Consider the following 17690-nt stretch of genomic DNA (forward strand, 5'->3'; position numbering starts at 1 on the left):
GTCAGTGCCTGGTGCCTTCCTCGCCTGGAGTTTCTTCTTTACCATTCTTACCTCTTTTGGTGCAGGGAGGCTTGGTTGCGATGTATCGTCTTTTGTCATAGTCCGCTTCACAAGTTGGTTGGTGGTATATTCGTACTCTTTCTGGGCTACGTTTAATGGTTCCCTCAGTAATGTTGTCTGCTGTTCGAAGGGTGTTGCAAATGTTTCCGCTTTGGTCAGTGGGTCTGCGGTTAGTACCTGCGGGGGTTTGGGTAGGTTTCACAGGAGTTGAGTCGGTTCGTATAATTGTAACTCGTTTCCATTCATCTTTCGTCTGGAGTAGGAAGGTGAATAAGAGGACAATTTACGCGCCTTCTGTATTTTTCGTGTTATACAGTCCACCGCATAGTCGATCTGGTCCGGTGCCTCGACCTCCAGTGTTGTTTCTGAGGTGTCTTTTAAATTGTGCCCAGTTATTTTGTTAGTGCATTCTTCGGGACTGTGGGTGGTTTTTTCCTTGGAAGTGTTGCCAGAAGTCGGCCGACGTGGCCGAGCGGTTGTAGACGCTACAGTCGGGGAACCGCGCAACCGCTACGATCGCAGGTTCGAATCCTGCCTCGGGCATGGATGTGTGTGATGACCTTAGGTTAGTTAGGTTTAAGTAGTTCTAAGTTCTAGGGGACTGATGAATGGTTCAAATGGCTCTGAGCACTATGGGACTTAACAGCTGTGGTCATCAGTCCCCTAGAACTCAGAACTACTTAAACCTAACTAACCTAAGGACATCACACACATCCATGCCCGAAGCAGGATTCGAACCTGCGACCGTAGCAGTCGCACGGTTCTGGACTGCGCGCCTAGAACCGCGAGACCACCGCGGCCGGCGGGACTGATGACCTCCGAAGTTAAGTCCCATAGTGCTCAGAGCCATTTGAACCATTTTTTTTTGTTGCCAGAACAGGGTCGTGGTTCCACGATAAATCGTTTGTAGTTACCAACTGAGGGTCGATTCCGAGTTCTTCAGTGATAACAATATCTAACACATCTGGATGATGGTGGGTATGACATGGAGTATGAGTTGGTTCGAGTGGGCCTCAAATCATCAAGTCTAATTCCTGTTCTAGGCGAAGAAGTTCGAGGGCCTCTCGGGTTGTTTACTCTTGAGAGTCAAGTGCTTCGCGTTCCAGTCACCTCCAATGCACGTCATTCCGTGTGGCGCCAAGAAGTTTCTTATGTTCTGTTTGATTAATTGGGGTGCTGGTCGGAGGTATATCACAACTAGAGCCATGTCTCCTAGGTCTGTCCAAATGGTACTGCTCCAGTTTTCGCAGTTGTGGTGAGTCCACTTCTCGATGGGTTATGGCGCGGTTGAGGCAGATAGCTGTGCCGCCACCTCACCGTAGTTGTCCATCTCTACAACATCCTACCATATTTTGAAGCTTAAAAAAATGGTTCAATGGCTCTGAGCACTGTAGGACTTAACTTCTGAGGTCATCAGTCCCCTAGAACTTAGAACTACTTAAACCTAACTAACATAAGGACATCACACACATCCATCCCGAGGCAGGATTCGAACCTGCGACCCTAGCGGTCGCGCGGTTCCAGACTGTAGCGCCTAGAACCGTTCGGCCACTCCGGCCGGCTTGAAGCTTAAAGCTTTCAGTCAGTCGGAGGTGGGTATCGAACAGAAGAACAATACCGGTTTTATATAGTGTAATGAAATCCTCTAATGTAATGAAATCCTGTAATTAATTCTTTTTGTGGTGAACACCTGTTGCCTTCCATATACAGATTCGAAGGTCCTGTGTTTGTGTGTCCGTGATGTTATCCTGACTCTTCGATTTGCTCTAGGGTTTCTACCAAGATAGCTATTTTTGACAGCTTGTCTTTTGCTGCCAGCATTCGTTTCCCATGGAGGATCAGTTTGTGTAGAAAATTCTGACTGCTTAGAAGTTTTAAGACCGTAGTAACTTCGTTAAGTGCTGTATCTGAGTCTTTATCTCGAAGCATCCGTGTTGGTTTGTTGTTCTCCTTGAAGTGTTGAAGTAATCGTACGTTCCCCACTTGTTTCTCTCGTTGTTGGAATCGGGTTTCAGTGCGTGTTTCGGTGGGTTGGTGGTGGCGGTAGTTGAGCTCCCGACCTTGCCTTGTCGGGTATCACCGGTTTGACGATGTTAGCTGTGGGTTGAAACTCAATGCATATCTCCACATTTAACACACCTTGCAGATAACCAGCAGTAACTGGCGCTTTCAGTCCAGGGTTGGCAGCGTTTACACTGTGAAGGTTCATTTCGTGATCGGTAATCTTTCACTGGCACTTTTGTCGAAAGTACATACCGTACTAAGTAAAAGGTATAAGACCTTTCTCCATGCGGTAGTGTCACAGCATCTACGGCTAGTGGGCGGAGTTTAGCCGGCTTCTTGCGTTTGAACTGGTGCACATCATTAATTGTGAAACCATGCTATTGCAAGTATTGTGGAACCCTTAACTACCACCTTTAGGTCCCTGATCTTGATATCTTGATACTTATGGAACGGTAACCTTCTGATAGTTTTCATATGTACCGACGTAAAATTTCATTCCATCTCCTGTATAAGCTGCTCTTAAGCTTCCACTAATTCGTGCTTTTAGTTCTCTGCATACTTTAACGATATTTTAGCAATTAAAAATTACAATGGGCGGGACTTTTAGCAGCTTCGCAGCCATCAGTAGGCGCGGTGCTTCGGCAGTTGCGGACTCCTGCGGTGGATCTTCAGTCAAAGTATCACATCTACTGGCAATTTCCAATTTTTGCTGGGTGGTTTTCTTCAAGGTTTGCACTGCCTTCCGTCGGGTAGCCTTCTACTTTGGTACAGGTTGGAAACCCTCATCATCTTGGGATTCTGTAAGGTGATCTGTTGTCTTCCTCGTGCCTTTGCCACTTGTGACTACAATGGCGGCAGATGTATCTGATGAGGTTGAAACTTCAGAAATGAATCGGGGTCTTCAAATATTTGTCGTTGAATAGACTGTATTTCCTCCAGTACTTCTTGACATTGACGTCTCTGTTCTGCATCTTTCTCCTCCTGGTGTTTCATTTTGGTGTCTGGAGTGGACCTCGCCTTTATGCTTTGTTTGTATATTGTCACTCAGTGTTGCGTCCATCTCTGCGTCCGGGTCGCGGGCCATGTCGTTATCAGATCGGGAACCTATAAACCTGCAGTCGCTCTCACACATGCCCGCAGCTCGTTGTCTACTGGTTAGCGTTGCTGCCTCTGGATCACGGTGTCCCGGGTTCGATTCCTGGACGGGCTGTGGATTTTCTCTGCCAGGGGACTGGATGTTTGTGTTGTCCGTATCACTTCATCGTCATCATTCGTGACAGTGGCTAGATTGGATTGTGTAAAAATTGAGCTGTGTAAAAATTGGGACTTGGTACGAGTGCGGATGGCCGCGCAGTTGAGCGTCACACAGACCAGACATGATCGCCCTCACACGTCCGCGAATGTGTCCGTGAAAAACAGGACCACTGCGTAGGTACTTCCGCGAACACGTCCGCGTGGTCACGAAAACACGATAACTGACTTACGATGTGCGCTTGGGTAAGAACACTTCGATAAAGAATCGAAAACTGTGACGACGCATACAAATGTCAGAATGTTGCAAATATAGTCTTGCCCATACGAATGGGCTTACAAGTACAACTTCAACAGCACGTTGTGTAGGCAAAAACCTTACTAACGGCTGCCTTAATAGTTCTTGCACATTTGATTAATAACGTACTGAATTCTATTCTGCACTCATACACACACGTAACTGTTAGAAATGGGAAACATGCATAAACTAAAGAGTACGCTACGACGCATCATGTTAGAGAGACGAAGTTATCACCAAAGGAGGCTGCTGTCATGTGATCACAGCGTTGTGCGTACGTCGTTAATTCTGATTAAACTTATTATGCTCTCATGTTCAGAAAAAAAAACAGAACACCCTGAACGACTAGAGATGGAACGTTCATGTTCACAGGACATGTACATTAGTATGTTCTGCAGAAATGATTATCATGTCAGCCATCTCGGTTCAGCAAGTGTCCTGTTGCCTAGTAGACACAGCGCCCGTCATTGGCCCTGGTAACTTGTTCCACGCGTGATGGCACCGACACGTATAAGACGCGAAGGTGTCCTGTGGTTTAGCCATTCTTGGTGCATTCGCCTAGTTCCAAAGTTCATCTGTGGTGATTGGGATTAGGCCGCAGCACTGCAGCCATCGTCTCTCCATACCCCACACATTTTCGATTTGGGACTGGTCTGGTCGTCTGGCAGATCAGGGCAAAAGGCTGACAACCTGTGACACCAAGAAGGCACTTGTTCGTGCAGCAACGTGTCGTTGTGCATTGTCTTGCTGAAAAATGGCGTCTGGGGCGTTGCGCAGAGAGGGTGTGGCTACGTGTCGCAGGATGTCCTTCACGTAGGCCACACTGGTCACAGTGCAGTGCCCTGGACCCGCACCAGCGGTGACTTGCAGGCTGTACTCAACAGCCCCCCTCACCATGAGGCTTGGTGTGCTGCTGTATGTCTTGCGCAAATGCTCCCCCTGTCTGCGGCGAACCAAAATGCGGCCATCACTGTCATACAAACAGAATGTGGAATCGTCCGGAAACGCTACCCGATGCCATTCCTTTTCCCAGTGACGTCGTTCCTTGCACCATTGCCATCTAGCATTCGTCAAAGGGAGGCGGAGAAGTTTTGCGACGGATTGTCAGTCCTCATAGTGTAAGACGTGTTACACTGTTCCACAGTTGCGTCACAGCCGAGGACGACGCCGATCTGTCCTGCAGTGCTATTCGGATGAGGTGTCGATCCACTCGGGGGTTGGTCTGGATTAGAGGTGTACACGTCCCGCTTTTAACCCGCCCATGCTTGCCCGGTGGCCAGGCGGGCAGGCCGCCGCTCGTTGTCAACAGAACGGGCAGGCTGCTTCACTCCCAGCCAAGCCAAGCAGAACCCAACCCGGGCAGGCTGCGGGAAACTTGCTTGCCTGCCCATATTACTGCTGAGCTGCGCTACGCAGCCGTTTAGTCTGCGCGCGTCATTGTCGTATTATGAACGTTAATCAAAAGTTTTTATTTTACCTGAGCACCAAAAGACAAACCCCAACATTATATATATATGTATTAATTTCAGGTAAAAAAAATATTGGTTTTATTTGTATACTCTTCCTTTACGCGTATATTTCGGGCTTCTTATCTACATAAATAAAAATTAATTGCCAAATGTGTTGATAAGCGTAAAACTCGAGAACGCCTGGACCAGTTCGGCTAAATTTTTTTTGCTGTGTTCGTAATTCTCAGGACAAGGTTTTTATGAAATAAAATTTTTCGAAAATCGACCGAAAAATTGGAAAATTTGACAAAAACTGAAAGTGCGTTTTCATTGTGTCCGTGTGTTTGTATTGCATACAATCTTGATGAAATTTTGCACACTATACCTTGAAACCAAGAGGAAGGTCACAGTCTACATAAAATTTCATATGGTGCATGACAGAGGTTCCTTTACATAACGGAACTCGACAAATTGTACGTATTTATCCCGATCTTGATGAAATTTGGCACACCTGATATTCAAAGCAGGATGAAGGGCGTTGCCTGCTTAAAATTCTGAATGGTGCATGGCGGAGGGTACTTTACGTACACACTTCTACACCAATCTACAATTTTATTCCGATCTTGAAGAAATTTTGCACACTTGACCATCAAGAGGAACATCACTGTCTACATAATATTTCGGACAGTACATTGAAGAGAGTATCTTAAAAAGGTATATATATATATATATATATATATATATATATATATATATATATATATATATATACTCATAGACAAATACATATATATACATATACATACATATACACATACATATATACATATATACGCATATATATATATATATATATATATATATATATATATACATACATAAACATATATAAATAAATATATATATATATACATATACATGCAAATGTAAATATTCAAAAACCTTCTCCATGGAAACATGCATACATAGTGAACTTTCATGGTAACCCGCAAATGATGTCAAAATCTTTTGTAAGGTACTCTCTTCAAGATCATAGACATTTCGTTTAAAAGAAATGTATATATATATATATATATATATATATATATATATATATATATATATATACCTTTTTGAAATATATATATATCTTTTTGAAATTTGAGAGCTGTCTGACACATTCACAGTCATCGTGTTGGACAATTCGCGCACAGCAAATGTCGTTTAACAGTTGCAAACCATTTTTGGTTGACTGAACGTGTTATATTGGCTGCAAAAAACCTTGATGTTAACGAAATCAATTTTCAGATTCAAAATATGACACCTGGCGAATTGCTGACATACAAGTCGGTTTATTCCGTTACTAACCAAGATTATGTAGTCAACTATCCTACGGAATTTTTAAATTCGCTGGATTTCCCCGGATTACCGCCTCCCAATCTGTAATTAAGTCGGATCGGCAATCATGTTGCGAAAGGTAAACGAGCCACGTCTTTGTAATGGAACCCGGCTTGCGGGGAAGAAGTTAAAGAACAACGTAATCGAAGCCACAATTTTAAAAGGAAAGTACAAAGGTGAGGACAGTTTGATTCCAATATCACTAAGATTCCGACCGACATGCCATTCGACTTTAAACGGTTATAATTTCCAGTGCAGCTTACATTTGCCATGTCGATAGATAAATCGCAGGGGCAGTTGTTGTATGTTTGTGGCATCAATCTTGAAAATCATGTTTTTCACATGGCTATTTGTATGTCGCATATTGCCCTGTCGGGACACATTCAACTTCATTTGTTTACGCACCAGAAAACAAAACTATCAATGCTGCGTATCAAAAAGTATTACAATAAATGCTACCTAGCAATAAACTTTGACACTGATTCACTGATCACCACAAAAGTTGACAGATATATATGAGTTTTCATAGATAGGTGAAGAGGAGATGAACTGAGGTGGCGGAATCCAACAGAGAGAGGACGAGGAGAAGGATAGAGGGTGGGGGGGAGATGGGCCAAGGGATGGGTTCAAAAATGGTTCAAATGGCCCTGAGCAATATGGGACTTAACTTCTGAGGTCATCAGTCCCCTAGAACTTAGAACTACTTAAACCTAACTAACCTAAGGACATCACACACATCCATGCCCGAGGCAGGATTCGAACCTGCAACCGTAGCGGTCGCGCGGTTCCAGACTGTAGCGCCTAGAACTGCTTGGCGACTTCGGCCGGCCAAGGGATGGGGAGTGGGGGGGGGGGGGGTGGAGGTGATCAAAGAGATAGTGGGAGAGGACTAAATGGATAGAGAGAAAATACGGGAGGGAAGATGGACTACGAGAGTATGGAATAAATAAATGCCCAGGCAACGCAATGCAGTCTGTGCTGCACTTTTCAACACCGAAACGGATGGATATTTGTACTAAAGAAGTGAACCTCCACCCCCCAAAAAGAAGATTGGTCACCTCCCCAGAAGAATAAATTATCTACGCCCCTATTAACCACTGTACTGCAATGAGAACCAAATTAAGATTTTGGAAGTCTAGATTCTTTAACTTTAGTATGTTTCAGCCAAGTATGACACCAATTATATAAATATTTAACTACGTTTCCAGGATGTATTTTACTGGTTCTGTGAATTCATTCGAAGTTGGAAAAATCATTCTAAATTGCCAAAATGCATTTTAACAAAATCGAAGGACTTGTTTCGTATCCAGTTCGTCTAAAAACTATAGTACTGGGAATACAATGGCGACCCTGAGCCATTTTTCGCGGCTCCTACGTTTGCGTCATGAGAGTCCACACTTGTAGTCTAGGTCTGCATCATGAGGGACCATATTTCGGACCATCATGATGCAGACTAAGACGACGAGTGTTTACTTGCATGATGCAAATCCAAACGACGACTCTAGACCCTCATAACACAGACCTAAACGACGAGTCTGAATCCTCATGACGCAGATATAGACGCTGTGGAGAGTGGCTCAGAGTTTCCATTATATACCTACTACAATACATTCATGGAAAAAGACGCTCTTCATTTTAGGAGTATTTGTAGTGTCTAGGTCTTCAGCATCTTGACTCTGCATGTGGGATTCCCCTTAATATAGAAATACAAGAATAAAATTACATTTTGCAACGTGTGTGGAACTCAACAAAATAAATTGTAATTTAAACTCATAATGTGTATTGCCTTACTCCACAAATGAATATTTTATTTTGCAGAACACTTTTCAACATAAAATCTTTACAAATTTTCCTTCAGTTCCCCTGAAAGTATTATTTAGGCCAAACCAGATACTCCTAAAAATATTTGGCTACTTTTGCAAACCCAAGTAACAGAAAATGGTTTACAAACAATAATTAACGTCACTTGGAAGGATTGAAATCAAAAATTTTAGTCTAAAATAAAAATGAACTGTATGCATTACAAAATTTCTATCTCAGAAATTGACGCCCAGAAAGCACAAGAAAGAAATCCGCACTCTTAATTAGTAAATTTGCGCTCAAACTCATAGTTTCCCGTTTAATGTTCTACTGTATTTTCAATGTGTATGCTGATTAGTGTTTGAATTAATTATGACGAGATCGTTAAGTCTGTCTGCATTAAGACGTGATCGTTTTTCGCTAATTAGGTTTCCAGCGCAACTAAAAATTCTCTCACTAGACGCACTAGTGGCTGGTATATTTAATATTTTTCTTGCCACACACGCAAGTCGAGGAAGTCGTTGGGAGTTATTTTTCCACCACTGGAGAATATCTCCCTCGTTCACACAGTGTTCTTGCAAGTATCTGCTGACTTCATCATGTAGGGGAGGAGGCTCTTCTGCCCAGTCCTCAAATTTCGCCATTTTGTACGGCCCTGGATTTGTTTCTTGGTTGCTGTGATTGGGCACTTGTACTGAAACTGCACAGGTTCCAATTAATATTTGCAGAGTAATGTGAAGATCGTACTACACATAGTTGAAATTATAATAGGTTTTAGATGATGCTATCATTTATCGTCCTGTAAAGTCACCAGAAGATCAAAACTAACTGCAGGACGATTCAAATAAGGTATATATTTTTGGTGTGAAAATTAGCAGTTGGCAATAAATAGTGACAAGAGCGAGGTTATCCCTGTGTGTACTAAACTAAGTCCGTTAGACTTCGTTTACAAGATCAACCAGTCAAATCTAAAGGCTGTAGATTATACTTAATACCTCTGATTACAATTACGGCCTACGTAAATAGGAATGGACACACAGAAAATGCTGTAGGCGTTTTAATGACAAAACACTCTTTTGGAGCATTGCTACGAAGTTGGAGAGCCTTACTATTGACGGAAGAGGTCGAAAGAGTCTAAATAAGGGCAGCTGGTTTGGTATTATCGTAAAACAGGGGAAAGAGTGTCGCGGAAATTACACAAGAGTTGGGGTGGTAATCATTTCAACAATGGCGTTTTTTGACGTGGCGCGATCTATATATGAAATATCGATCACCAACTTACACCTCCGAATTCGAAGAGATATTGTTGAGTCCCATATACATTGGAAGAAATGATCATCAGAATGAAATACAAAAAAGCAGCGCTCAGACGGAGAGCTGTAGGTGTTCTATCCCGCGCGAAATTCGAGAAAAGGAGACAAATAAGTTGAAAGTGGTTCGATGAACCCTCAACTAAGCACTTGCGTGTGTCTTGCAGAGTAACCATGTACATGTAGATGAAGAATATATGCCGTGTCTTAGGAGCTTACCTTCAGCACACATCTGTCGTGCTGCTTGGTAAACTTCAATTTTTTCATCTTCGGTTAACTTTCTTAATGTGCGGTAGTTAGCCACCATAAACGTTGCAATTTTATGCAACATACTAACGCACATTTTCTGTTCTAGGAAGGCATCAGCGGCTTGTTTCAAAGGTTTCATGTCCTGAAAATACATTTTCTCAACATACATATTTCACAAGTGGTTCTATAATATTCAGATGGAATAAAATTACAAACCTCTTCATCGTTATCCCGTACGGTACAGTGAGTTTTTAAGGCGTAAAACCACGGTAGAACTAAATGTAGGGTTGTATCCTTGTCACTCTCTAGATCAACTGTGGCTTCTTTAAACGGCTTAAGAAATTCTATAAGCTGGCCAGTTATATGGTGGTCATAACCCAGCATCTTATCAGAGGCACCTTCATTATGTAAAACAGCCTTCACTGAATCAATCTGAGAATGGACTGATACAAGCATGTCAAAATAACTATTCCAACGAGTTGAAACCCACTGCTTTAAAGATGAGTTCAGTCTCACACAGAGACCTCTTCTCTTGAAGTACGAAACCGTAGCCCGCACTGTATTAAGAATGGCTAATATATTTGGAACATTTTCATTCAAAAACTGTTCGCTCAGAACATGTTTCAAGACTGTGTTTATACTATGAGCCATGCATGGAAGACGCTGATATACTTCGAGAGCTTTGACAATGTTACTGCCCTGGTCTGTGACAAACGTAATTTTGGCAATGTCTTCACGAGAAACACCCATAGTTTCTAAGCCATCTTCCAACTCGTTTCGAATATTCGAGCCAGTTTTTGGGCAGTCAGGAAACGCAGAGCACATTAGTAAATATTTATTCAAACGCCAGTCTGAATTTATGTAATGCATTGTCACGGACATGTAATGCACCCCTTTGTAATTGTCTGTCCATAGATCAGTTGTACTGGCACATATACCAGAACGAATCGCATGCACTATATCTGGGAGCATTTTGCTGCGCACTTTATCAGCTAAGGTTTGAACTTTCCTAGCTACTGTCACTCGGGAAGGCATAACATTTTTAATATCAACTGAGCCATATTTTTACCTATGTCGATCAGTGTCTGCCCTAAATTAAGAAATCCTTCTCCCTGTATACTGCTAAATGGTCTCAGGTCCTTAGCACACATTTCGGCGCACTTTTCAGCCACTAAATTTTTGTCCTCTTTCAAGATATTTACGGAGTGAGGGAACTGCTTGTCAAATTTGCACACATGTCGTAACATACTCGAGGTTCCCGAATAAGTACTTAAGAGCTTTTTACATAGTTTGCATAGAGACACACCTACCGATTTATTTGAAGCGGCCTCATAAACACACGAAAACGTTTCCCATGCGGCACTTGTGCTCTGTTTCGTTACCAGCATGTATTCGCCAGTTGTCAATTTTTTTTCAATCTCACTAAAGTTCGACCTATTCATTGTGCTGCCTCCACCGTTGCGATAAATGAACTGCAGGCTAACTACCTGGCTACTCTAGTCACGGTAGCTTGACAGCGCAACCTGTTGTCAGGCGCAGCAAGCTGAGCGGGTCCCGTGAAGCTTGGCAGGCTTGCGGGAACCCAGGTAGCCCGGGCTTGCGGGAGCCCGTATCGCCCGCATTGCCCACTATGCCTCAGTACACGCGCACTCTTGTGTTTACATCGCGGCAGGCTGACCTGCATGAATGGTTGCAGAGGTGCTAGGGGCAAGCAGGCTGCAAGGGGAATTTGTACACCTCTTGTCTGGATGGTGTGATCTGACCCATCTAGTAGGGTTCTACGGTCTTCTGGTCACCACAGGGTTATAGTCATGCGTCATACCTATCTGTGGAGTTTTAAAACTATTTACAGTACTTTTAAAATTGTTTACAATTGCGTTAAATACTAAAGTGATTTACGTTCGTTATTACTGTAGAAAAATAAGTGACATTCTGGTAATATTTTTTTCTGAAGTGGTCTCACGCGTTCGTTTTTCTAAAATGTTATATTAAAATTAATAATTTTCGTCACTAGTAAAATTTCAAAAACCGCTTCTATGCACTATTTTTCGAAAGCGAACTAGTGATATCACTTTAGAGAAAAATATTGCCAGAATGACACTGCTTTTCATACAGTAACAACGAATGTAAATAATTTGTGAAAGTCCATTACGCAAAAAGTTTAATAAGAATTGACTTGCACGTAACGCTGTGATCACATGGCAGCAGCTCCCTCTGGCGATAGCTTTATCTCTGCAAAATGACAACTCTTACCATACTCTTTGGTTGAGGCGTACTTCCCACAATATGTGACAGTTAAGCGTATGTATGAGTGCGGAAAAGTACACGGTGTGCTGTTACATGAATGTACAAGAACTGGTAAATTACCTGTTAGGATTTTTGCCTGCACGATGTATTTTAAAAGTTGTGCTTGTAAGCAGATTCATATGTGGAAGACTACGTATGTTGCTCACTAACGTGTCTTACATGTTTATTGTACTTGTATTACCTATTTGTTGTAGATCTGGTGTCGTACTGCAGACATCTGGAAGTGGCTTAACCCCGAAACAGACGAGTAATATAATTTATATGCTTGATATGTTAAGGGAATAAAACTGACAGCCTACGATGGTTTAGACGATAAACTGAACAAGAAGAAATTTTGTCATTATTTGTTCAAATTCACCTATCTTTCGGTGGAATTTATGCCATCCCCCAACTAGTTTTTTTTAATTTTGCTATAATGATAATATTCTTTTCTATCACTTGAAACAATGACTACGTACATTTTTTAAATGGATTTGTACATCTTTATAACGGCATTTGAGAGCTCTTAAGCGACCGAGTGCTTCAACACAACGCTTATTAATGTTGGCATTGAAACTATTCGCAAAAAAAGAAAATTGCATTGAGAGCAAGGCGTCTAGAATGTCGTATTTTAGTGTGAACACCACCAAACGGGCTGTCATGCATTGGTTCTTCATTACGTACCCTTTTTTTTTTTTTCGTACGTCTGCTTTGATTCGGCCCGCCACGATCTCCTTTCCTGTGCCAACCTCTTCATATACAGAGTAGCACTTGGAACCTACGTCCTCAGTTATTTGCTGGATGTATTCCAATCTCTGTCTTCCTCAACAGTTTTTGCTTAACAGCTCCCTCGGTACCATGGAAGTCATTCCATGATGTCTTAATTGATGTCCTATCACCCTGTCCCTTCTCCTTATCAGTGTTTCCCACATATTCCTTTCCTCTCCGAGTCTGCACCGAACGTCCTGATTCCTTACCTTATAAGTCCATCTAATTTTCAACATTCGTCTGTAGCACGCAAACTCAGATACTTCGATACTGTTCTGCTGTGGTTTTCCCATAGTCCATGTTTCTCTACCATACAATGCTGTCCTCCAAACGTAGATTCCCAGAAATTTCTTCCTCAAATTAAGGCCTATTTTTTATACCAGTAGACTTCTCTTTACCAGGAATGCACTTTCTGCCAGTGCTAGTCTGCTTTTGATATCCTCCTTGCTCCGTCCGTCATTGGTTATTTTGCTGCATAGGTAGTAGAATTCCGTAACTTCATCAACTTCGAGACCATCTACCCTCATGTTAAGCTTCTAGCTATTCTTATTTCTGCTACTTCTCATTACTTTTGTCTTTCTTCGATTTAATCCTAATCAGTATTCTGTAGGGCTATTTGCTAGAGTGATTGGAGCAATTCTCTAGTGCTGCTGTAATAGCGAAAGGCCGGCCAGTGTGGTCGAGCGGTTCTAGGCGCTCCAGTCTGGAACCGCGTGACCGCTACGGTCGCAGGTTCGAATCCTGCCTCGGGCATGGATGTGGGTGACGTCCTTAGGTTAGTTAGGTTTAAGTAGTTCTAGGGGACTGATGACCTCAGATGTTAAGTCCCATAGAGCTCACAGCTTTTTTTTTTTTTGTAATAGCGAAAATATCCTCTCTACATCCGGCGGTTTTTGACGGAAGAGGGTAAAGCTACTATCTTGTGGTTGATCAGTGGCAACTACCTCTCCCGTGCTTCACAGCCAGAGGAAAGAGTCTGGGTTTTGCCACTATTTTTTGAACTTTGCACCAGCAAGAAGAGGCAGACAGAGTGCACTCCTGTTCTGTGCACCCGTATCTTGGATTTTGATGTCATAATTAGGCTGCATCAGTATTCCAAAGATGATATGCAAATTGAATTTATATAAATAATTAATGTATTATTATAATGTCCGCTACAATAAAATGTAATTAGCATTTTAATTTACTGCCAAAATTCAATGAACCGCGATAATCTGAATTTCCCGCCATTTTTGCTGTGTGGGAGGAGGGGAGGTCATTTCCCAGAGGAGTGATGGTGGGGAAGGTAACTTGTGCCGGCTGGGGAAACTCCATAACGTCATGAGAGGACTAACTGATCAAGTAGTTAATTTACATATTTTAAATGAGGTAAAAAGTGGCACAGAAACACCTTTACCCTAGTACTGGAATACAGTAAAGTGAATAAAATCTTCTCGGCTTCCGAGTCGAGCAAGATTCTCGAGCTTTCGATGGTCATCCCCGCCGCCAACGCCAGGAGTAAAACCATTGGCTGCAGGGGTTGGGCCACTGTCTTGGATACCCACATTCTGGGGCTCGCATAGTTTTCTGTTCATGTAGCGACGATTGCAGCCTCTGTAACCAGTCAGAGAAGGCCGAAACGAGGCGCGCACGACGGAGAATGCTTGACGCTTGTAGGGAGGTGGGCGCTGCAGTTTCAGATGTGGCGCCAGGCTCCCGCTCCACGGCTCCACCTGGCGTCACCCTGCCCTGTGGCGTGCCGGAGCTGGGGTGAGCGACCTGCCCGACCAGCTTCCAGGCAGGCGTCGTTCCAGGCCTCTCTCACTAGTGCCACAGGACGCTGTCGTGCCTGTAGAAGTGGAGGAACAGTGCCAGCCTCGGCAGTCAGCGGTTTTTCTCCTGAAGACGATGGCGGAAATTTCCATCAAAAACTCGAGCATTTTATTCAAACTGATGCGGCTTCAGAGTAGACAAGTTTCTTAATCTTCCAGTACCTACTGCAACCTACATCCTTCTGAATCTGCTTAGTGTATTCATCTCTTGGTCTCCCTCTGCGATTTTTACCCTCCACGCTGCCCTCCAATGCTAAATTTGTGATCCCTTCATGCCTCAGAACATGTCCTACCAACCGGTCCCTTCTTCTAGTCAAGTTGTGCCACAAACTCCTCTTCTCCCCAATTCTATTCAATACCTCCTCATTAGTTAATGTAACTGGAAGAAAACCCAGTGTATGGTACCATGGAAAGTATCCCGTGCCATACGCCTCACAGTGGTTTATAAAAAATTGATGTAGATTAGATGCATTCGATTCGCCGTGGCGCCAGAACCACCCTCCATCCAACCCACCAGCTGTCTTCAGTTCGGCTGCTCACGGGCGCGTACTTTCACTGGTGCCGCTTCTGCCTGTGTTCACAGAGACGCTCCGCATGTACACGCCGCTGGCCTCCCTGGACCGCACGTGCGTGCGCTCCTACAGGCTGCCGGCCACAGAGAGCTGCCCGGGCCTCGAGCTGCGACCCGGGGACGGCGTCTGGATGCCGGTGCTCGGCATCCACTACGACCCCGACTACTTCCCAGACCCGGAACGTTTCGACCCGGAGCGCTTCAGTCCGGAGAGGAAGCACCTCATCAAGCCGTTCACCTACTTCCCCTTCGGGTCTGGACCTCGCATTTGCATTGGTAAGCATCGTCGTAACGTCTCACATCTTTTAAAACTTCGAAAGTTTAGCTACCCAAACTGAAGAACGTATTTCTAATACTATATTGTTTCGTGTTAATACGATGTATTTAAGAAATTCTTTCACAGATTTACTAAACGTACTGTTTGTGAAAACGCAACATCAGCAGAATACATGTGACTGAAATGAACGGTTCACCACATATTAGTCAGAGAAAAATTCAGACATGATTAGAATTCTCGAAGTGTATTTGTTCTCTCAAAGATCAGTATGGTGTAAGGCCTCTGCTTATTACAGTCAGAACCTCTAAGAGCTGTGGCGAGGAATCCATAGGACTCCCATGCGCAGCGGCCATTGGATACACAAATGGAAGAATGCAGTGGTCAGTCGTGAATAACCTGAATTTATTGCCGATCGATCTCGACTGTAGAATAGCCATCTTCAGTGCTAGAGGAACAACAAGAAGTAAGATACAAGCATACACAGGGCAGTGTAACGCAGTAAAAGTACCAGCGACGAAAATATGTCCGTACGTCACTAAACGTGGTCACGTCAAACTTGTGCTTCAACACAACAACTCACATATTTAACACATAGTCACACACATAAGCATACTGACAAAAAGAAGCAGAGTATCTTACAGAATACCAGCATGAATTGAAGTTATTGTTTACAGGCTATTGAAAAACCACAGGTTTGGTCACCTCGATGAAGAGGCCTCTCTATGAGGGCACATAGTCAAGCTAAAGTTTATTTTTGTAAAGGTATCAAGACAGGTACATCTCATTAGTTCCAAATTGGTACACATAGATGTAGCACATATTGCTAATATTAGAAGCTACCAAATAATTTATGAAAAGTAAATTAACAGTGTTAACACGAATTCCCCCCCCCCCTCCCCCAATTCCCCCATGACCTTGCCGTTGGTGGGGAGGCTTGCGTGCCTCAGCGATACAGATAGCCGTACCGTAGGTGCAACCACAACGGTGGGGTATCTGTTGAGAGGCCAGACAAACGTGTGGTTCCTGAAGAGGGGCAGCAGCCTTTTCAGTAGTTGCAGGGGCAACAGTCTGGACGATTACCTCATCTGGCCCTGTAACACTAGCCGAAACGGCCTTGCTGTGCTGGTACTGCGAACGGCCGAAAGCAAGGGGAAATAACAGCCCTAATTTTTCCCGAGGGCATGCAGCTTTACTGTATGCCTAAATGATAATGGCGTTCTCTTGGGTAAAATATTCCGGAGGTAAAATAGTCCCCCATTCGGATCTCCGGGCGGGGACTACTGAAGATGGTACAAATACACTCCTGGAAATTGAAATAAGAACACCGTGAATTCATTGTCCCAGGAAGGGGAAACTTTATTGACACATTCCTGGGGTCAGATACATCACATGATCACACTGACAGAACCACAGGCACATAGACACAGGCAACAGAGCATGCACTATGTCGGCACTAGTACAGTGTATATCCACCTTTCGCAGCAATGCAGGCTGCTATTCTCCCATGGAGACGATCGTAGAGATGCTGGATGTAGTCCTGTGGAACGGCTTGCCATGCCATTTCCACCTGGCGCCTCAGTTGGACCAGCGTTCGTGCTGGACGTGCAGACCGCGTGAGACGACGCTTCATCCAGTCCCAAACATGCTCAATGGGGGACAGATCCGGAGATCTTGCTAGCCAGGGTAGTTGGCTTACACCTTCTAGAGCACGTTGGGTGGCACGGGATACATGCGGACGTGAATTGTCCTGTTGGAACAGCAAGTTCCCTTGCCGGTCTAGGAATGGTAGAACGATGGGTTCGATGACGGTTTGGATGTACCGTGCCCTATTCAGTGTCCCCTCGACCATCACCAGTGGTGTACGGCCAGTGTAGGAGATCGCTCCCCACACCATGATGCCGGGTGTTGGCCCTGTGTGCCTCGGTCGTATACAGTAATGATTGTGGCGCTCACCTGCACGGCGCCAAACACGCATACGACCATCATTGGCACCAAGGCAGAAGCGACTCTCATCGCTGAAGACGACACGTCTCCATTCGTCCCTCCATTCACGCCTGTCGCGACACCACTGGAGGCGGGCTGCACGATGTTGGGGCGTGAGCGGAAGACGGCCTAACGGTGTGCGGGACCGTAGCCCAGCTTCATGGAGACGGTTGCGAATGGTCCTCGCCGATACCCCA

The 17690-nt window shown here is 44.0% G+C and overlaps 1 protein-coding gene across 1 annotated transcript in view; it reads left to right on the forward strand.

The window, feature by feature from the left end:
• Positions 1-17690, forward strand: part of LOC126458629 (cytochrome P450 9e2-like) — a 100115-nt gene that overhangs the window by 66399 nt on the left and 16026 nt on the right. The window contains exon 7 of the mRNA XM_050095798.1: positions 15246-15509. Coding sequence (XP_049951755.1) covers positions 15246-15509 — 264 coding nt within the window. The remainder of the gene's footprint in view (positions 1-15245; positions 15510-17690) is intronic.

This window comes from Schistocerca serialis, chromosome 2 (assembly GCF_023864345.2).
Source record: "Schistocerca serialis cubense isolate TAMUIC-IGC-003099 chromosome 2, iqSchSeri2.2, whole genome shotgun sequence".
Lineage (NCBI taxonomy): Eukaryota > Metazoa > Arthropoda > Insecta > Orthoptera > Acrididae > Schistocerca > Schistocerca serialis.